Below are 22570 nucleotides of genomic sequence, written 5' to 3'. Positions count from 1 at the left end.
GCTGTGTTATACTGGCAGCAGTCTCACATCTCACGTTTACTTGATTCCTTCATTTTCTCTCGTGCGTGATTTAACTGCGTGTTGTTTTGTACAGTAACATGCTGCATCGGCGTGTAGCTTAGGAGCGCTAGTCTGTACATAGAGTCTGGCTGTGCAGTAGGCTACACCATTGAGGTTTGTGTAAGTGTACTCTATGAAACTGCCTAACGATGCATTTCTCAGAACGTACCCCCTTCATTATGGGGTTCATGACTGCACGTGCCAATTCCCCATCATGCTGTTTATCTATTTCTACTGCTACTACCTTAATCAGTTCACTTTTGCTTATTTCCCGATCTCTAGTCTTATACCTCCAATCTACCTTCCACACAAATCTAATCACATTGCTCTTCTATTTAAAGGCCTCCAATAGTTTTCCTTCGCTTTAAAGATAAAAATGCAAATTCCTTAATTTGACATATATAAAGGCCTTCCATAAGCCAGTCCCTTCCTCCCTTTCTAGACTTATCTCTGGTCAAACTTGTACTTCTTTCTACTCTATGCTCTAGTCACTTTTCAGTAGTTTTTCTTCAATGAAGGTGGTTTCACATGTCTAAACCTTTGGTCGTTATTCTCTTACTTGGGAATGCCAACCCCCAAGTCTTCCCATCCCATTCCGTACCCCAGCTCTTCAGACCAACACTATTGGGTGCTGAGTCACCTCAAGCACCCTGTCTGGACTTCCTCCTGCCCCCGCCCCTTCTCCAATAGCGCATCAGAGCATCTCTACACTGTCGTTCATTAGCACACTTCTATCTCTGCACTGTTCTGTGGTCTACGGGGGAGATATCTGCTTTGTTTCTGTATCGCATGCTTAAGGCTGACAGGCACATAGTAGATAATGTTTACAAGGTGAGAAAATGAACAAATGAAATCAATTTGATACAAACAACACTTTATAAAGTATTATTATTTCTCCATTTCGCAGATGAGGAAACTAAGGTTCTGGGAGGTTGAATGATTTGCCCAAGGCCTTCCAACCCCAAATCTTAAGTTCTTCACGTGTACCTTAATATATGACAAACCTTTCTATTTTTTAATGCTCCTTCAAACACATACACTTTGGTGGAAGAAAGGAAGGATGGAAGGGAGGGAGGAAAATAGAAAGTTCTTTTCCATGTAATGAGTTCAAAGAAAACCTAGAAATCACTTATCAGGGTTTATCGTGGGTGAAAATCCAGGTCACAGAACACAGTGGAAACTGAGCTCCCAGAAGCTTACCCACTTACCCATCCGGAAGTCAATGTAGCCCTCTCCTCCACTGATGACGAGCATAGACTTCAAAGGCGTCTGGCTGCCAGGCTCCTGTGCCGATGGCCCTGCTTTGTCACCTGCCAGATCCGTGCCACTACTGCCACTTTGTGGGCTGACGACTTGACCTATTTATACAGGATCAGAAGTGAATATTACTTATCATAGATTGGGGTGGGAAACTCATTTTTTCTGAATATTTTCAGAAAGTTGAACAAAAAAAGGTAAATATAATCTAATACAACCAAAGTCCTGGAGATGCTAGAAGCCTCTGCGTGATCAGAAAACAACTACAAAGGTCATAAAGGCCCAATTTGAAAAGCTAAGTGAAGCCATTTTGTACCAAAGCAGATGTAGGTCCAAAATCCAGTATGAAATCTGTTTATGGCCAGGCTAGTCTTAGCTGCCTGCTTCACACTTTTACAATCTACATCTTTTGACTTGAGGGACATTGGAAAGGTCTCTTCCCTGAGAAGGTACATGTGGGTTTGTGTAAAAGACGGAGAAAAGTATTCATTTCAAGCATTATGCGTTTGAGTACTCCTAATTAATATTTAAATTTATTTCAAATCCATGGTTTTCCTCTGATATTTAAGAAAAGTACATCTTATTTTTAATTTAGATTATGCAAATAAAATTACTGGTAAACATGCCATTTCCTGTAAAGTTTACTTCTAAGGTAGAATCCTTGAGCTTAAAATGGTAGAGAGAGAAAACAAATATTACCCACACTGTCATCTCTATGACATCCCTCTTAGAAAGCTTTGGCTGTGTGGGGTATTTGTCTTTTCTTGCCACAATTTGTTTGCTGTCCTTTGGTCAAACTACACAGACCACGCCTCCAGGAGACAGCAGGACACAGTCCTATGACGCAACACACTTTAATTTATGTTGAAAGTGGAGAGGGCAGTTTGATTTATTCCCACAGTATCTCCTTCATGCATTACTCATTAAACTCTGGAAAAAATAAGGCCTGCTACAGCGAACTATTAGCAGACTAGTTAGTTTTGCCACAGAAGCAAGAGCACAGTGGGATGAGAAGGTCACCCTGATGGTTTAATCCTTAGGGCCAACTGGTCAACAAACCGCAATGTTACCAATTCTACTTCCAGGTTTATAACAGACAAGTTTTTACCACTTGCACAAAAAGATCTGGGGCAATATTGCTTGTAATAGTGGTGGTGGGGGGGGGAGGAACCCAGCCCTCCATCAATAGGAGACTGAGTAAAATATAACACATTTATTCAGATATTAGAATATGATAGTTAAATGAATGAACAAGATCTCTATGTATAAACTTAATAAATCTCAAAAATGAGAAGCAAGTTGAAGAAACCCTTCTTGTTTTATCTAATGAACAATTCTGTTAATAATGTAACATAACATTTAAGTTAAATTCAAAAACACTATGTATTGTTTATCGATATGTTCCAATGTAGTGAAAGTATAAAACATGGTTAATGCTTACAGAAGGAGGATAATGGTTACAGATGGAGAGGAAACGGGAAAGGGATGGGATTGGAGGAATATAAAGGAGACTCAAAGGGGACTCTATGACATTTTATTTCTTTTTTAAAAAAAGCAAGAAAACACTATTACCAGCAATTCCATTTCTAGGAATTTATCCTAAAGAAATAACTATACAAATATACAAGATGTGTGTTTTGGGATGCTCATTACCATGTTGCTAAGGGTACCACAGACCAACCCTGCAATATTTATACTAATCATCTAATCTTTGGAACACCCTCGGGAAAATGAGTGTGATGGTTAATTTTCTGTGTCAGTTTGGCTAGGCCATGGTGCCACATACCGTGTTTCCCTGAAAATAAGACCTACCGGACAATCAGCTCTAATGCGTCTTTTGGAGCAAAAATTAATATAAGGGCCAGCCCGGTGGCTCAGGCGGTTGGAGCTCTGTGCTCCTAACTCCAAAGGCTGCCGGTTTGATTCCCACATGGGCCAGTGGGCTCCCAACCACAAGGCTGCCAGTTCAATTCCTCGAGTCCCGAGAGGGATGGTGGGATCTGCCCCCTGCAACTAAGATTGAACATGGCACCTTGAGCTGAGCTGCCGCTGAGCTCCCAAATGGCTCAGTTGGTTGGAGCACGTCCTCTCAACCACAAGGTTGCCGGTTCCACTCCCGCAAGGGATGGTGGGCTGCGCCCCCTGCAACTAGCAACGGCAACTGGACCTGGAGCTGAGTTGCGCCCTCCACAACTAAGACTGAAAGGACAACAACTTGAAGCTGAACAGCATCCTCCACAACTAAGATTGAAAGAACAACAACTTGACTTGGAAAGAAACCCTGGAAGTACACACTGTTGCCCAATAAAGTCCTGTTCCCCTTCCCCAATAAAATCTTTTTTAAAAAAATTAATATAAGATCCGGTATTATATGATATTATAATTATATTGTATTATACCTGGTCTTATAGTAAAATAAGAACAGGTCTTACATTAATTTTTGCTCCAACAGACGCATTAGAGCTGATTGTCCGGCTACGTCTTATTTTCGGGGAAACACACACAGTATTTGGTCAAACACTAGTCTGGATATTGCTGTGAAGTTATTCTTTTTTTTTTAAGATGAGATTAACATTTAAATCAGTAGACTTTGAGTAAAGCAAATTACTCTCCATAATGTGGGTGGGTCTCATCCAATCAGCTGAAGGTCTTAAGAGAAAAACATAGGTTCCCCCCAAAAAAGAGGGACTTCTGCCTCCAGACTGCTTTTGGACTTGAGCTACAATATCAACTCTTGCCTGGGTCTCCAGCCTACCAACCTGTCTTGCAGATTTCATACTTGCTGGCTCTTAATATCACGAGCCAATTCCTTAAATCAATTAATCAAAATATCTCTCCCGCTTTTCTCTGTCTCTCTCTCTCTGTTCTGTTTCTCTGAAGAACCCTAACACACTGAGACACTACTCTGTCCAATGTCACACAGTTAGTTGATGTGGCAAAATCAGATTTGAACTTTGTCTAACTCCTAAACTTGCCTCTTATAGGAGAAAATATGCAAAACATTGATCAGTAACATTATTTTTGTATTCTCAATATTCAGGACATTTTTCATTGGACATCATCATTACCACCTTTCATCTGGATGGTAGTTTGTGTTTCTCAAAGCACATTCATTAACTTTCACAACAAATGAGGCCGACAGAGAGCAGATATGAATCACGTCTGCTTAAGGAAAATAAGGCAATGAGTCTCAGAGGTTAAGTGACTTGCTCAAGGTAACAAGGCACGGGGCGAGGTGGAGGGCCCAGACCCCCCGGCTCCTGGTCTATGATCTTTGTGCCACAATGCCGAGGGAGGTACCAGGGCTCACTCTCCATCTCTTCCCACACACAGCCTTGATGTCGGGGCCTTTGTTCTAGTCATCTCCTTTGTTAGGCCAAGACCATTTTTGGTACTCTGTGGTGACAAAATAATTCCACTGCTTTTCAAAAGCAAGCAGATCTCTTAAATAAAAATCAAGAAGTTTGTTTTTGGGGGTGGAGGAGAGATTCCAAAACAACTTCATTCAAGTATCCCTATAGCCCTTTATTCGTACCTCCATTACAGAACTTTTCATGTGTTACACTGGAATGGTCTGCAATTCTAGGACTTAGCATTAAAGTAGGTAGTGGACCCAAGGGCCAGAACAGAGACAATTACATACAACTTCTTGACAGAATAATCTATGTCACCTGGGACTGCCACAAAGAACTTCACAGCGTCCCGATGTCCATGGAAGCAAAGCTGTGCATGTGCCATTGAACAATAGGGTATAAATGTCCCTGGAGTCACTTTATCACTGTTTTCATCACCATACACGCGGATCACACTTCCAGGGCGATTTCCAGGTGCTCCTGAGGTTTTATTTGCTGCAACAGAAAAACCAAATACCAAATATTTTCCAGTAGAAAACAGTAATGATGCAAGAGGTTACTGGTTAATCCTTATGATATTATCTAAAAGCTACAGCCAGTTGAGATAAAACAAAGGCAGCAATGCCAATTCAACACAAAGCTGGGAAAAAAAGATACATAGCATGCTAGTTATTTTGAAATACCTCAGTGAATGGAGTAGGGGATTTTGCCAGTCTAGCAATAACTAAGCTTACTTTTTAACACATGTATTACTTTTTAAAAAATCATTTTAGTTAACAAAGTAGATTTCATGTATGAAACAAACAGGTATGTCTGTTTTATTTTGTTGTTTAATCCCCATTTTAGAAAACTAACCAGTTACACAGTTTAAAGTAAATGGGTACATTTTTTAAATAAAACTTTTATAGTTTATCTTCTGCTTTTTCTCCCCTGTAGTAAGAATACCTCCCTTGAGGGGGGTGGTAAAAAGCTGTGCTTAAAAGGATCCCACCACTACAACAGACTAGTTTTTATTCACACCAGACTGGCGTTTGCTGGATTATTTTGGAATGACCAGACTCACAAAACATCCCCATTCCATGGGCTAGGAAGTGAATGAAAGAAACATGATTGGTAACAAGAGTAAACAATGTAGATTAATGACAGTTTTAAGAGATGTTTCGTGTTTTTATTGCAAGGAAAAAAAAGTCTGAAAGAAAGTTCAGCTGCAACAAAAGGTGATCAATAGACTAAGCTGCTGAGCAGTAGTTTGGTGGCCATGTAACAGACATCAAAACAAAAACAAAACAAACACCTGCTGCGATGCGGTGACTGCAAGTGGATGACATTTAGGAACATTCTAGAGCTGTAAGAACAGCCTCACAGTGGCTATCAGAAGCCAGGAAGGAGAGTGGGTTCAGGATCTGCACTTACCCCTCAGCCCCAGTAAACGTCCCTGGTGGAGGATTACGGCTAAAGTGAGAGAGGAGGAAAGGGGACATGGAGAGGTGCACGACAGGGAGGAAAAGAATTACTAGGAGCCAGCACTCTGTGTCTTCCATCTGGCAACGTGGTGCCCAAAGCTCCTAACAATATCCAACTTGGTGTAATACCAAGCCACACTCAAAATTCTTACCAAAGACTCTACAGAATCTCTCTGCTCAAAAAACACAATTTCATTTACTGTGATTTTATTTTTCTTAATATAAAGCAATTTCAGTGCTTTATAATTTAATGGGAAGCGTTTTCTAAATGCTACTATTTCTACTTTTTCTTTAAGAAATCCCGTTCAAATAACTGGTAAAATGGAACTCTCTTTTATAAAGAACTGAAATGAACTCTGGGGATCCTAGAATCGCTTAGGATGCAAATGGTCTAAACACGTAGATTTATAATTGCAGAAAAGTCAGCTGGGATTAAGGATTTAGTTCTCTAAAGGCCCAGATATACCACCTTCCAGATATACTAGTCTTCCTGTCTTTCCCCTAAAAAAAAGGTGGAGCGATTCTGAGGTGTTCATTTATTAAACTTATTTTATGGACTTATGGCACTTGTTTTCAAACCATTCCCTGCCCATGAATTTTGCAACACAAAAACAATTATTTGATGAATGACCAATGTAATGGAACATAATGTGAGAAACATACAATGTGTATTTTGTTCACAAAAATAATGGAAAATAGAAACAATATACAATGTACATTTTGTTCACATTCTTTTCAAATACAGGATAGATGACCTGCCTTCAGCATAAAGAAAAGGCTTGCTAACCTCCTGAGAAATTTCTCCCACAACTTTTCCTAAACCCCAAATAAGCCAAATGGAATATCCTACACTAACTGCCAGGGAGATATGAAAAACTAGGGTGAATATTAGGTAGTGTTCCTGGATACTGGTGTAATAAAGAGGAAAGGAAAATAGACTTTGACCTTTATTTAAAAGATAAAATAGAAATTCAATTCCTGAATTGAAAAAAGGAGCTGCTCTGGGGCTGGCCCAGTGGCTCAGGTGGTTGGAGCGCCGTGCTCCTAACGCCGGTGGCGGGTTCGATTCCCACATGGGCCAGTGAGCTGCGCCCTCTACAGCTAAGATTGTGAACAACAGCTCTCCTGGGAGCTGGGCAGCCGTGAGACGCCAGAGGTTGGCGTGAGCTGCTGTGTGCTGCCATGGGCTGCTGTGGGCTACCGTGTGCTGCCAGGAGCGGCCGGCAGCCAGTGTGAGTGGCCAGCAGCCAGCGTGAGTGGCCGTGGGCTGCTGTGTGCTGCTGTGTGACGCCATGAGCAGCCAGAGCCAGCATGAGTGCCCGGCAGCTGGCGAGAGCGGTCATGAGCTGCTCTGAGCAGCGGACCGACAACCGGGGACCGACTGCTTCAGCTGGGGGAGCGCAAGGCTCATAATACCAGCATAGGCCAGGGAGCTGCGTCCTACACAACTAGACTGAGAAACAACAGCTTGAACCGGAGTGGGGTGGGAAGGCGGAAGAAGGGGGGGAAAAAAAGAGCTGCTCAGAGTGAAAAACTTTTCATTATAAATACTGGTCCTGATAGATGGAAATAGTTATTCACTACAGTTCATAAGTTTCTATGAAACAGTTCCTAAGTTTCATAGAAAGAGTGAAGGAACAACAGTTAGATCTCTGCCACCAGCTTGCTTTTCTGAATTACCAGAGCTACCGACATCAACACAATTCCTTCTGCCTGAATTCTGGCCATCACTATTCCCTGCACTGAGACAATCAGGTGAAAATATACTTACTTTCTGTCAATGGGATGGAGATAATGACACCGTTTCCTGTCCCCACCCACAAACGATTGCAAGACACCATAAGAGCTGTGATCCTCACAAAAGAGAAGCCCAGTTTTCCAGTACCTGTACATGGGGGAAAGCATTTCATTGAGAAACTGGAGTACATGATGTTTTAGGTTCCAGGGCCCTCAGCGTAGCTGGATTAATATAAGAGAGAGAAAATGTCCAGAGCTACTTGGATGTTTCCTGACGGTACACATCAAAGCAAAATAATTTTGGCTTTATCATCTATCTGACAATTCATGGTTAATGGGAAAGAAAATTCTAAACATTATCATTCAGAAGGAAGATACTGTGGATCAGGAAATATGGCATGGGATTTAATTATGGAGCTGCAAAACCAAACCAAACCAGAACACAAAACATAAAACCCTACACAGAAACAGTGTTTACTAAATTGGGAAATCAAATGTCCTTCAATTGTATAAGCTGAAAGAGTTCTGGTTTGCCTTAAATTTCTTTGTAATAGATTAAAAAAAAAAATCTTCGCTAACAAAACCTACACTCTTCCCTTGTTCACATATTTAGGTTCGATAGCAGTTCAGAAATTTTAGGAAACTGTAGGCATATAATTTAGAGAGAATAGATGTACTTTTTTATTTCGAGAATTTTTAAACTGATCTCATTTTCTGTTATTTGAGAGGCTAAATTATTAAACAGATAATACATTTAAGACAAAGAGCATTTAGTCACTCATAAAGTTCTACTTGTAAGAGCTGAGAGTACGATCACAGAATCACTGTGTCAGAAGGAACCTTTATTCAGTCTAAGCCAGAGACCTTTCACCTGTGGTCAAAGTCTTGCCCTGAAATTAGTCTGGGTTTATGTGTATATATGTCCGGTTCCAGGGAGGGAACAATAGCTATCATCAGGTTTTCTGAGGGCAAAGACCCTAAAGAGATAAAAACCACCGATGCAGTTCAATCTCTCTTCATAAAGGAATCGTTTATGTCATCCCTAACAGTCAGACAGCTCTGCATTAGGAGGAAGGATACAGCAGGGAACACCCCGAAATGGTCCCTGCCCTTCATGGGGCTTATGGTCTGTGGGGCAGAGATATAGTAAACAAAAAGCACATAATGCCAGGGCAACCGCACTAATGACAGGTCCATGAAGAAAAGGTGTAAGGGGACCTATATCAAACTGGGAGAGCTGAACGTGACACGTAAGCTATGGGCTGAAAGTCAAGTAAAAAGGGACCAAGAAAAAGTTCTCAGGCAGAGGATACAGCACATGTGAGGGCTCTGAGATGGGAAGGAACTTGTAGAGTAAGGGTCAGTGTGGATAGAATAGAGTGAGTAAGGAGAGTGGTCTGGGCCCCTTAGATTCTTCTGGTCATGTCACAAAGTGCCACTTCATCTAAGGCAGGAATATTCTAAAAGTGGCTGGCATTTTGTAAGTGGAATACGTCATAGTGACACTGCATAGTGGTTACTACGCAGAGCACAGACGGGAGTGAAAACAGGGAGACCAGTTAGGAAGGTCAGGGTTATCCAGTGGAGCAAGCACGGTGGCCTGGTCTATAGGGATAGTGACAGAGAAAAAGAAGTAATTGACTGAAGGTGTTTTTGGAGGCAGGCTTGACAGTCCCCCACAAAGGTTAGATGTGGGAAAGAAAAGAGGAGACAAAAATGATCCCCATAACGACAGGGTGGATGGAGTATCTGTCTGACGCTTTCAGTGATAAGAGCTCAACTTAGTCACTGGTTCTATTCAGCATTTGAGACCATTGACAAATAAGACATTTTCTTTAATTGAAAAAAATAAAATGCTTTGGAAGCTTACCTAACATTTTGCTTACATAAGGCTCAATGTCCACATCCTGCAGATGCTGGTACGTGTGTGCATGATAGAGACGGAGTGTGGAATCCAAACGAATGGAGACCCACACACCATCACCCACCCATGCCAGCTGCCGCACTTGGCTCTCCTTCCTGGGATGTGCATCGAATGATTTCTAGGAAAAAGTGTTCAATCACGTTACTTTAATTAAGTAGGAGTTTGTGTTTAAAAACTGATGATTTGGCAGAATATATATTGAAAGAGGAGCCTAAATATTGTTTACTAAATATGATCGCTGTTCTATACGCAATTGCTTTTATCCTGGACTGCAAAACAAAATAAAGAACAAAGGGATTTCAACACTGTACAGGGTACTGACTTATGAAAGCAATACTGGCACATACATCCATGCTCTGTAACAGTGTTCAACAAAAAGACTGAATTTGATCTCAAGAATTTGTATGGTTGCAGAGAAACACATGAAGATACCATTTATAATTAAACCAAAGGAACCTACATTGGTGTGTGTGTCTGTGTGTGTTTGCACGTGAGCACATGTAGGGAATAGATCTGAAAAATAAACACCAAATGGTTAACTTTGGGACTGTTAGGTAAGGGAATGAAATTTGGGACAAAGGGAGAAGGGGACCTTCCACCTTAACATTTTCCTTTTGTAAGTTTTTCTTTTTTTAAACAATTAGAATGAATTTATGTATTACTGCAAAACTTTTTTTAAAGAAAGCAATGCTAAGAGGTTTTATTTTTACAACAAATTCCCATTGCAATATTATTTCTCAGTCTTTGACACATATATGGATTTGCCTAAACACACATAGGGTGGCAGAGACTTGGGACTCCCCCTCCCCAGCAACCCACACATAATTACATCAAGAATCATGTATTCAAACAATACACGGATGCATCTATGGATACTGGGACACACATGAAACATTTGTGTTAATCTTCTTTAAAAAAAAAAATTTCCCACCCTCAAAGTCAAGAGGTGAAGGAACACAGAAAGCTAAGATGCCATCAATATATCACTGAAGTACCCTGAAACACACAGATTCAGAAAACAATTTCTACAGAAGCTGAAAACAGTCTTAGAACCTTCAGGAAATACAAATTCAGTAAGGACAGAAAACATGGGTTAACTTGCCTCTATTTTCATGGCCTTTGGCTGCACCACATAGATTTTGTTCCTATAGCCACACCAGACTTTGTCATGGACCACAGTCATGCATCGGATGGAATGGTGAGGCCGTCCAAGATCTAACAGGTGATAGTTTGACAAATCCCACTGCCCGTCTTTAAATGAAGAAATCGATTATGAGTTAATGCATACCACCTTTTACTCAATTTTAACACAAGAAACATTCTATAGGGTGCATAATTAACTTTATTGATGAAGCACCCCCAAATACCATGTACTCAGTGTATCTTTTATTTGCAGAGAGTCAGTTCTCTTATTCTATAAACTGCAAACTTGGAAGAGACCTCAACCTGCCACCCAGTACCTGGACCCCCATGCTCTCAACAGTAGTGATGTGATAAATCAGTTGTAAGTTATCTATTTGTAATAATATCTTAAGAATTAGAATGGATTTAAAGTTATTTGGGGGATATTATCTCTCACTTGCTTGCATTTTGATACATTTTCTTGAGAAGTCAAGGGCACCTCAACTGCTAACACTTTAGGAATCATGTGTACTATAATTTTAGTGATAACAGAAATACAAATGAGAAGAAACTACTGGAAGTTTGCTTTGCTTTGTAGCTGTGCTTGAATAATTTCAGTGGAAGAAAATGTACTGCCTCACAAAGCAGCTGTTCCATTTTCAGAAAGATATTAACTATCAAAAAAGATATTTCCCCATACCTAGCTAAAATCTGCTTCCTCGTATGTAGTCGCCCATTAGTCTGTAGTTTTGCCCAAGGAAAACAAACAATAAATCCAGTCCAACTTCTTTGCTACTGCCCTATGTCTTCTACTTTCAAAACCAAGCATCCTTGGCATAGGTTTTGTGCATATCACAGTTTATGGACCCTTCATCCCAACTCTGCTTTGTCCATGTCTATTTAATGTTGTCTATATACCAGAATAGAGCAGGATTATCACCAGCCCTGTTCTGGGCACTAATTTCTATGAGACTTAAGGAGTTACTACTCATATGGAATTTGCAGTCAACCTTTAGGTTAATTCTCACTCTTCAGACGTCAACCTTTAGGTTAATTCTCACTCTTCTATCTTACTCTTCTGAACCCAAATGCAGGACTTTACGTTTATCCTTATTAAATGGACTTTGTCTTATTTTGTCAACATAATTTTGGATTCAGTTTCCCAAAACATTTACTATTCCATTTTTTCTAGGCTATTCCATTTACTAGTTGAGTGACCAAGAACAAGTAACTAAAATACTTTGTGCCTCAGTTTCCTCATCTATAAAATGAGGATACAGTAGAATCTTCCTCATAAATTATGGTGAGGGTTAAACTCAAATAAAGTCTGTACCGGGCCTGAATAAGGTAAAACAGGGGCCTGTTACTCTTTCTGTTACGTAGTCATTAACCAGCAATCTCTAGGTACCAGTCAGTTACAAATCCCTCAAGCACAAAAGCATATGAGTCTGGGGAAAGCTTTGCTAGAATCCAAATTTAGTGTATCTACATTTTTATATTTCCCTGATCTGATCTACCGATCTAGCAAGTAGGGAATGAAGTACCATTTCTGATTGATACATGTACCAAGAGTTATTAAGTGTTATGTGCTCGATTCCCTCAATTCACTCAAGGCAGGTTTTCTGACACCAGCACTCCTCCGTGTGAAGTTGGTAGAAACACTGCTTTTAAAGGGGAAGAATATAAATAATGTGTCATGAAAGTGATTAAACCATACCCACTTAAAAATTATTTTTAAATACTTAATAAATGTAAGTGGGTGCAAATTACTTTTAAAATACTGGACAAAAGAAAACATACCCTCTCACTAAATTTCTTCTAATTGAATAAATATATGAATAAAAAATAAATGTCTCCATATAACATCATATAAGAGGACCACAAAACGCTAAACTACTTGTTCATTATGGTAAGCATATTTTTAGTGGTATAATATTAATGTATATACATACCTCTAAGCAGGCACTCACGTATTTTCTGATCGTATACATTGTTAGTATTCAGTTTAAATCTTTATTCTTTCTCCTATTAAGCATCATTTCTTTAAAACATAAGAAGCCAATCTACTTGAAAATGCTTTTGCAAAGCAACACATTAGTGCGCATGTAATAGATTCATAACAACTCACCAACTCCTCTGTGAAAGATTGCAAGGGTGCCATCAGCCAGGGCCACTAACACAATTCCTTTCACATGTCTGCAAACAGGGCAAAGGATTTCAGAACTCTCCATCCGGAAATACAGAAGGGACCACGTGCTACTGAACTAATTCAGAGGCTCTCAGGGGGCCAGTATGCGACAGATGAAGAGCTTACATTAGAACCTAAATGAACACACTCTTTTCATCACTGAGAAAGTCTGGCTATGAAAATGTCAGCTGAACTAAATAAATAGCACATGTGGCGCCTCAGGTGTTCACTTTCTGACCCAAACTACCCTCCTCATCGAAGACTACAGAGAAAAGGTCCACAGACCAGAGACACACACCTTAAGTGGAACTAACAGAGTCAGCTCTGTGACTTAAGAAACACACTGATTTTTGATAGTCGACATGTAGAAAAGGACTAGTAAATGACTCTATCAACATACTCATAAAGTAAAAAGAATATTCCCAAACAAATGTAAATTAACAGGTATCAATTGGTTTTTCTCCTCAAAGTACTAAAGAACTCATAGTATGGTAAGTAATCAAATTTGGCAAGTTTTCTACTTAAAGTTTTCTATTTTACTTTCTAGTTAGGCTTCAATTGCGCTCAACTTCTCTAATTCTATAAAGAGGGAAAACAAATCTGGATATTGATTTAGTCATTTAGCACATGTTAGCTTTAATAGTCTTAAAATTTAGTTTATATCAAAATAGATATTTTTAAAAGAAAGAATTTCTAAAATGAAACTTACACAATACTGAGAATCGAATCTTTAAGTTTAATAGAATGGAGACATTTCCTCCACTGGGCTACAGATGAATGGACATACAAACTGCAAGAACAAAATCAAGACTGGTAAGGCATAGAGAACATCAAGTCATGGCTTATACCTAATACAAAGCTCCTTCAGGAGGAAAGAAGAGTTAACATACAAATTTTAGGAAAAAACAACGAGAGTAAGGGTAGGCCTAAGGCAGAGAAATAAGCTGCTTAAGCAACCAGAAACATATGAAGACTGAAAAGCCAGAACTAGAATAATGCACGGTCAGTTAGTTTCAGGTTACCCCATACTTCAGAGTCCTTGGCTAAAATCCTGTTTAAAATGTTATCTTACTTTTCTACTTGACTGAATTATAGCTTTCTGATGACAGAGTGGCTTACAACAGGGAGTGGAAAACTATGGCCTATAGGATACCTCCAGCCCTCCACCTGTCTTAGTACAGTCTGCAAGATAAAAATGGTTTTTACATTTCTAACGGTTGGGAAAAATCAAAAGAAGAGTATTTCATGATGTATGAGATTTGCATGAAATTCACACGTCAGTGTTCATAAACAAAGTTTCTTGGAACACAGCCCCACTACTCCACTTATGTATTGTCAATGCAATGGCTGCTTTTGCACCTCAACAGCACAGCTGAAAAGTTGTTCGAGATCATATGGCCACAAAGCCTAACAATTCTTATCCGACTCTTCATGAAAAAAGTTTCCCAACCCTTCATTTTATAGTTTTAGACCCCTATGGAAAAGATACACTACCGACCTTGCTTATTAACCTTTGGACATGTACAATTTTGTTAACACTCCCCACACTGCTAGAAAGTGAAAAAACCATGTAATGTTAGTTATCACCTCTGAAGCTTACAGACTGCTTTTCCTAGTAACTCTACTAAAAAGTTGTATGTGGATTTGTGCCTTCCTGAAGCCAAATACATTAGTTTAATTCCTAGTATTTCCTGAACACACTCTAGCCTATATAAACCTTCTATGCATCAATAATTCTGTCTCTGTGCTGTTCAGAATCTTCTATTTCCGGGTCACCCAGATTTAAAAATTTTATTTACCTCTTCTTCCAAGATTATATAAAGGGAACACTGTGACAAAGAAACATATGGTTTACCATTCAGAACCAATGTAAGTCCAGTTTATGAGATAGTTGCAGCATAACCTCAACATGTGTGTATATAAAATTCTTTCCTTTAATATGTACTTTTTGTTTGTATTTATATGTACCACATTTGGCTTATCTTCTGATTTCAAAAGCAAAGGTAAAAGACTAAAGATACTCTAATATTAAAAGGGTTGGCACCTACCAGCCATTCTGAGCTCCAAGCCACATAGTTGGTAAAAGACTACTCATTTTCTGGGCTTCTTCTCTCACCAGGTCTTGTTCATTTGGCAATACTGATATTTGATCTTTATATGCATCTGAGTCACTACTGGGAAAGGTAGGACAAAAGGGAAAAAAATCTGAATGTGCTTTGTTTTCAGGAATTGATCATTACTATATTTTACTTTATAATTTAAGAAAAAAGCTCAAACAAAAAAAAAATTCCAAAGCCAAAAGTTAAATGTTTACATTAAATATAAATGTTACATTAAATATATAAATGTTTACATTAAATATTTCAACGATTGTACCAAAATAACATTAACATACTAGGAGGACCAATGTCAGGTTCTAAAAAATAAGGGAGTTAAGACATGGTAATGAAATATAGCGGTTAATATCCAGGCTACAATTATGGCTTTCCCTTACAGTTATTTTGAATTTTCTCAATTTCTTCTCAGAGGAAAGGGGGAGGCATGGTTTGTTTTACCTACAAACACACACACACACACACACACACACACGCACGCACGCACGCACGCACACGCACACACACACGAGGGTAAAGCATAAAAAATTTTCTAAAACAAATTAATAAACTGAAACCTGCTTACATTCTACCCTTAAACCTTCTTTCTTTAAGTAGATTGTCAGAGCACATATACTAAAAAGATATAACTAGGCTATCAAATTCAAAACAGACAAATGAATGTACTAATTCTAAAGAGATGATTATTCTTAAATTAACAAGTAAATATTAATAGACACTTGGTTGCTCCATACACTAAGAGGAAGAATTTTCTGTAAGGCCTAGAGTAGGCAAGAAAAGAAATTAAAGAATTCACTAAATGGGCCTAGATTAACCAACTTTTAAAGGAAGAGCCCCAAACAAATTGTTTTCTAATAAAATATTTGCCAGAAAACTAAATTCACAAAGGTCATTCAAACCCACGTGGGAAATTGAAACAATGGCCAATTTTATAACTAGAATGAGAGAGAGAGAGTAGGGGTGGGGATTAAAATGTCAAAAGTTATTAATAGAATGGAAGACAATGAGTACAACAATTCAAAAAAAGTCATACCAGAGGAGAATATCACCAGGAAGATTTTGACTAATATACTTTATAGACAAGATTTTTCTTCGAAGTTGGAAGTAAAAGAGAACAAATGAGAAAAAAATATCCAGAGAGAATGAAGTGGAAGGAATAAATGAAGACATAGTGGGAATCTAAGTCTGCCACAACAATGCCAATTAGTGGGAATAGTTTGGCTGTTTCGGACTATTTTGGTTCCTTTTGTGTGTGTGCTTATCTGGTTTCCTAAGTTGCTGACCCATTTGTATACCTTGACTGATACACTGGTGAGAGGTCTTCTGGGATTTGAACTCCCAAAGGATCTGTAAAGACATGCTCTGTGTACACGCCAGTTTGGGAGATGTCCACGGTGTCTTCAGCTGACCCTGCATTGCCTTCTGTGGCTTCAGTTGCTTCTTCTGCTGTTGGAACATTTTCATCAACCTCACTATTTTCTGCTTCCTTTTCTAAAAAATAAATATAACGTGCTAACCATTCTGAGTTTGAACCTTTCTACCAATAATTTCCTTACACAAACCTCCACTAAAGAATTTCTCTCCACCTACTCCCTCTTCCTCCACACTACCATGAAATTAAGAATTCATCATTACAAAAAAAACACACAAAACCTCACGGTTTCATTTAACAGGCATTATAACATCTTTAAGCTCCTTCATCCTTGTTACTTTAAGATCTAAATTCAGTCCATAATGAGGCATATGGGATAGGCTCAGACTCTATACAGACGGTATGTAAGGGGACAGCTATACCTGGTGGTTCTTCCATCACTGGTGAAGCACCGTTGGTACTAGGGGAAGTGGCAGCTGCTGTCACACCTTCTGCTGAACAACCAACCACCGTGATGCCTCCCAACAGGCTGTCTGTCTCTGCTGAGCTAGTGCTTGTCATGCTTCCACATAGAGACGCTTTGTCTACCTGTCCAGATTCTGAAAGCTCTTCTCCCGCAGGGTAGTCTGTTTCTCGTGCTCCTGAAAAACAAGATAAACCTTCTTTTAACACTAAGTAAACTCATACAAATAGCATTTTCTCCATAAAAGCACTGTAGTTGTTTGAAATAAGTGTGTGCAGGTGAGACAAATAGTTATTTGAATAAACTGACAAAATGGTAGCTTTAAATTTTATTTAAAGTAACCTTCACAAAATGGGAAAGTAGCTTAAAAATTTAAGATAATACTTCTTTTAATACAAGCATAAGCAAACATGAAAATGTCAGAAATGATGCTTCTGCTCCTAATATGAGGTCCTGGGCAGCCACCTAATGAGGTTAAAAACAATGAAATCTAATTACGTGTCAAGTTGGCAAACTAGTTTGCTGTTTGAAATACAAACTTCTGCCACCATATTAAAAATTAATCACCCTAAACGTATACTGTGCCTTATGACATTAGTAAGACATTTAAAAACTAAGCATTTACAATATAAACTTCTTCAGTTCTTTTAATTTAGAAAGCTGTTTTTATTCTTATCACATTAACAGAAAAGCTGTACCCATTAAACAATAACTCTCTGTTCGCTGAGCCCCAACACCCCTACCTGCCTGCTCCAGGTAATCTCTCTAATCTAATTCTGTCTTTATGAATTTGCCTCATGTAAGTGGAATCGTACAATATTTGCCCTTTTGTGTCTGGTTTATTTCACTTAGTATAATGCTTTAATTCCTTTTTATGGCTGAATAATATTCCACTGTGGATATATTACAAACGTCTTTAATTTTTAAAACAATGTTTTAACATCATATAAGATTTAATCCAAAATTTTAGAAGCCTTTCCCTTACCAATCAACCTAAATACGCCCTTGCCTGCTGCCTCCCAGCCATCTTCTAATATTACCACTGTTTCATTTTCTTCAAATATCTGGAAATATTTTGTTTAGTCATTTGTTTCCAGTTCATTTTGAATTCGGTCCTACAAAGGAGGTGGACCATGGGAAAGCAGGGGCACAGCTCACTCCTACCTGGTACACTTGCTATGCACAGAACATGAGAGTTGCAAACAGTGAAGCTGTCTAGGATGTTGCCTGGTTGAACAGCATCAATAATGATAACTTTTGTAGCTGCGTGAGTGCTGGTACAGATCCAGACTAGACTGGATAACTCTTCTTGATTTTTAAACTCCTTCTGCTGCTCCTGCAGGGCAAAGTGAGGAAAATGAGTGTTTAAAATAATGTATGGGTAAATATCTGTAAGGCTGTGCTATTACAGTCAAGGGCAATACTCTTCCAAGTTTACTTCCAGATTATTTGGAAGGCTCAAAATATAACTACCATTCCATATTAATTAGCAGATTAAAAACTGGCAGTTAAAGCAGATCGGTGACTAAAATGTTCTATATCCTGATTGTAATGATTGTTACTACATAAGTGCATACATTTGTTGAAACTTTGAACTGTACCCATTTCAAGTATACACTTTTTTGTGTATAAAATATATCTCAAAAAAATTGATTTTAAAAAGAGAAAAAGTGAGGAGTAAGCAGGGGCATTGTAATCCTAATTAGAAGTAGAACTCAGAAGTAAGTTTTGGACCAAAGAGCTAAACTAATAGTCTCATCAGGTGTCCACTGCGCACGCGATACCTTAAGTTCCTGGTCCAGCTTGTCTAAACTACTCTGAGAGGCACTTCGCTGTTGGCTGCCTTCTGCATCCAGACCAGCAACATCCTTGTAAAACACACTTGCTCCAACCACAGAGCCGCCGTCTCTGGTCTTCCCACCAGATAAATTGACGCCAACAGCACACCACAGCTTTTGAGTAAAAAAAAAAAAAAAGGTATTAAGTCATTTTCTCTCTAAAAATGTCTAGAATTTTCCATATATTTTTAAAAGCCAATGACAATAAATATAGATCTTTAATGTTAAAAGTTATCCCGGTTTAAAACTACGAAATAAATAATAATCTGATCCACAAAAGTAGAATTTAACATTTTTGGTTTAGAAAAAAAATTCACCCAGAATTTAGGACATATCTCCTTTAACTACAAAATTAATTTACCTTCATTGATGCATCTTTTTCATCTAGAGGTCTGAGATAGACAGGCACAGGTAAATTTTTCATCTTATTTTCCCCTTGACCATTGGTTACCTAGTAATTGCAGAGGGGAGAGAAAGTTATTGCTAAGCCTCACCAAAAGTGAACTTACAGAACCACTGAGACACGAGCAAGCTCTGCTGTCACATAATTTACTCTTTGAAATCAGGTTCAAGTTAATTTTCTCATTCTCATTTGTAAAATGAGAAAATCACGTGGCAATTAGAGAAACAAGAGGCTATGGGAGCTCAGAAGAGAGACACTAATTCACATGTGTGGCAGTTTGTGTGTGTGTGTGTGTGTGTGTGTGTGTGTGTGTGTGTGTGTAAGCATGAGCTGAGTCTTGTAGGAGTAGGGAAAATGGAGTAGACAGGTAAAGTTTCTGAAGACTAAACTGAGTTTTAAGACAACAGTTTGAAAGGCTTCAGGCCAATGTCTTCTTAAAACTTTTAAATAATAGATGCTGTTTTTTCTAAAAATGAAACCTTCAAATATAAAAACAGAGCTGGATCCCTCAAGTTTCATGCTCTCCGCCACCTCTCATTGACGCCTCTCCCATCTCACAGACTCAGAGGCATTTCTTGTGAGCTCTAGGGCTCTGGAGAACAGCCTGAAAACCACTACCCTCAACACACTTCTCTAAATGGATGGCAAGTCCATGCAGCTTGAAACGAGCAGGTATGAGGTGTGTATTAGAGTCCTTCATGCCCAGGCATACTCCTCTCCCCCTGCATCTCCCCATGCAAAGAGATGCTCTTACCATGTTCACATGTTACCTGTCTATACTTTTGAGGCAGACTCCAGCCAAAAGCTTGCACTCTCCCATCTTCCTTCTGAACATGTGCCTTTACCTGACGATACTGTTCTCTCTTTTGTTCTCTGCGTGAGGCTAAATTAGCTTCAGTTCTAAAAGGAAAAGACATTTCCTTTTTTAATTAAGTGAATGTAACAAAAGCTCTCCCACTAAAACAGCAAAAATAACAACAAAAAAATTACATGATTTCAAATTAGTTTACTTCAGACTAAGATTTCTCCTTAAAGTGTTACACTAAAACTGGTCCTTTAAAGTTATGCAGTAAATACAGTGCCCAAGCTTTAACAGGTTAGCAAGCAGCCTGTTAAGTCATCAACCATCAAATTTATATCAGGTTTCATATCTGGGCCATACGAAAAGGAAAAATTCTTAAATATTTTTGGCTCCTCTTTTTTTGTTCATTTAACAAGTATTTACTGAGAATTTTCTAGTGTCAGGGAATGTGCTAGATGAGACTGAAGATCAATAAATTAATGTCTTCTTAGGAAGATAATATAGGTTAACTTTTGGATCCCATTAACTTGTTTCAGGAGACAAAAATGTAAAGTGACTAGGTAAGCTTTAGAGCTGCAGAGTAAAATACTATAAAAATGATTCTGAAAATAATTTGTCTTTCTTTGGGCCATTTAAATTTTTGTGAGGTGACTTGCTATGTATCTCATAGTAAACAAATTTACTTCTGTGTCAGACATTTTACAGACACTAATTTAATCCTAACACCTCTGAGATAGGTAATCATACTCATTTTCTAGGCAGAGAAACTGGGGTTCTGAGACGTTACCTTGCCCAAGTTCACATACCTAATGAGAAGCAGAGTCAGAATGGAAAACCAGGTCCTTTTGACACCAACGGAAATGTTCAAACATTTAGGATAAAGGCTTATATAGGCCTTTAACATTTCAATTAATATTTACCCATGTTATAATACCAGCCAAAAGGAGACATTAAAAAAAAAATTCCTTCTTTTTATGAAAACTGTGAAATGTAATTTTTATAAAAGGTGTTGACTATAAGTAATTTACTTACAGGTAGTCAAGTTACAGAAATACTCTATTTATACATTTATCAGAATGCTTACAGCTGATCTGATAAGCAGCAAGAACATTCTGAACTGTTCATTTATTTAGGGCACAACCACTAGTCTAGAAAATACTTACTCTTCACTAAGGAAATCAAAGGCTTTGGACTTATCGCCAGGGAGTTGAGATAAGGTGCTACTTCTTTTCTTAACAGAAGGAGTAACATGAGAGGTGGGTGCATTATACTTCAGATTAACAGGTGGTTCGGGCTTCTTAGTAGTATTGCTTGAGGAGCTGAAAAGTCGGCTGAAACTAAAAAGGAAAAAGTGAGTGTGTGTGTGTTACATGTACTGTGAAGAACAATCTATATTTTCTCACAAATTCCAGAGTGCTTTTACAAGGCAGTGAGTTAGAAACCGGCAAAAAGATTTTTTGTAGTCACACAGTACAGCCTTAGCAATAATTCACAGCCAAACACAGACATTTAGGAAAGAGAAGCTATTGCTTAACAAGATGGATTCCTGGTTTGTTAATTAGCAATTCACACTATAAAAGGAAAAGTTCTTAAGTACAGGGAGCTTCCCATAACGAAGAAATAAAGATGGCTCCTTTAGCTAGCTCCTACTTGGTGCAGTGTAAAAGTGGTGGTGAAACAGCAAGGTTATGGCTGCATAGTTTGAACAGAAGCTTAACACGCCAGTTCTAAAAAGTCATAATAAAGTACTGCAACACATATCACCATTTTAGCACACATCTTACACATTTTTCATATTAAGCTCTATTTAAATACTATTTTCACATCCACTCAAAACAAAAACAAAAAAAACAACCCACAACACTTCTATTAAATAACAGATTCACCAAAAAGGGGTAAGTATTAAGCAGTAAATGCACAGCACTTCTGGCATGAACATAACTCCAGTCCAAAACAGACACTACTCAAACCCCACAAACACTAAATTTCTAATCTTCACTTTGTAAAGTTCCTTATAATCACACAACCAGTGAGTCAGTTAAGTATTTAATGGGGATCTAGGTAATTATCAACTCCATGAATAATTCCCCATTGTTTTATTTAATTTAGCAGAGGATTCCACCAAATGCATAACCAACGATGCGGCTTACGACAGCATTATTTTTGTCCTCAAGAACAGCCTTACCGATCTGGCACACTACATATCAAAAAGAAAAAGTTCAGTTTAGCTGTATACCTCAAATTTACGAAAGGAGGGGAGACGGGGCGGGAAGGAGGGACTGAGTAAGGAAGGAGACACCAAATCATTCTTGAAAATAAGTTTTGACTATAATCTTGTCTCAAAATACTAATGTGTTTGTGTATTTTTAGATACTCACAACTGCCAAATGCTTGACCTTTTTTTTTCCTGCATGGCTGGGTTTTCTCTTGATGCTCTACATTAAAAAAGAAAGAAAAAGAAAAAAGTGTGTTAT

At 38.5% G+C, this 22570-nt stretch overlaps 1 protein-coding gene across 16 annotated transcripts in view; it reads right to left on the bottom strand.

Moving 5' to 3' along the window:
• The window catches only part of SPAG9 (sperm associated antigen 9), a 109969-nt gene that overhangs the window by 6000 nt on the left and 81399 nt on the right, over positions 1–22570 (bottom strand). For 7 of the 16 annotated variants that reach the window (XM_019730987.2, XM_019730983.2, XM_019731000.2 and 4 more), the window contains 17 exons: positions 22475–22531; positions 21260–21433; positions 20065–20194; positions 19253–19342; positions 18838–19005; positions 18218–18389; positions 17013–17231; positions 16514–16709; positions 15153–15278; positions 13814–13894; positions 13045–13112; positions 10897–11045; positions 9741–9912; positions 7905–8018; positions 6084–6122; positions 4989–5165; positions 1269–1418 (listed from right to left, as the gene is read on the bottom strand). In XM_019730987.2, the coding sequence (XP_019586546.1) occupies positions 1269–1418; positions 4989–5165; positions 6084–6122; positions 7905–8018; positions 9741–9912; positions 10897–11045; positions 13045–13112; positions 13814–13894; positions 15153–15278; positions 16514–16709; positions 17013–17231; positions 18218–18389; positions 18838–19005; positions 19253–19342; positions 20065–20194; positions 21260–21433; positions 22475–22531 (2282 nt within the window). The remainder of the gene's footprint in view (positions 1–1268; positions 1419–4988; positions 5166–6083; positions 6123–7904; positions 8019–9740; positions 9913–10896; positions 11046–13044; positions 13113–13813; positions 13895–15152; positions 15279–16513; positions 16710–17012; positions 17232–18217; positions 18390–18837; positions 19006–19252; positions 19343–20064; positions 20195–21259; positions 21434–22474; positions 22532–22570) is intronic. The other 9 variants (XM_019730991.2, XM_019730993.2, XM_019730999.2 and 6 more) reach the window with 4 other exon arrangements.

Source organism: Rhinolophus sinicus, linkage group LG15 (genome assembly GCF_036562045.2).
Source record: "Rhinolophus sinicus isolate RSC01 linkage group LG15, ASM3656204v1, whole genome shotgun sequence".
Taxonomy (NCBI): domain Eukaryota; kingdom Metazoa; phylum Chordata; class Mammalia; order Chiroptera; family Rhinolophidae; genus Rhinolophus; species Rhinolophus sinicus.
This window is presented reverse-complemented; position numbering and strand designations above follow the sequence as displayed.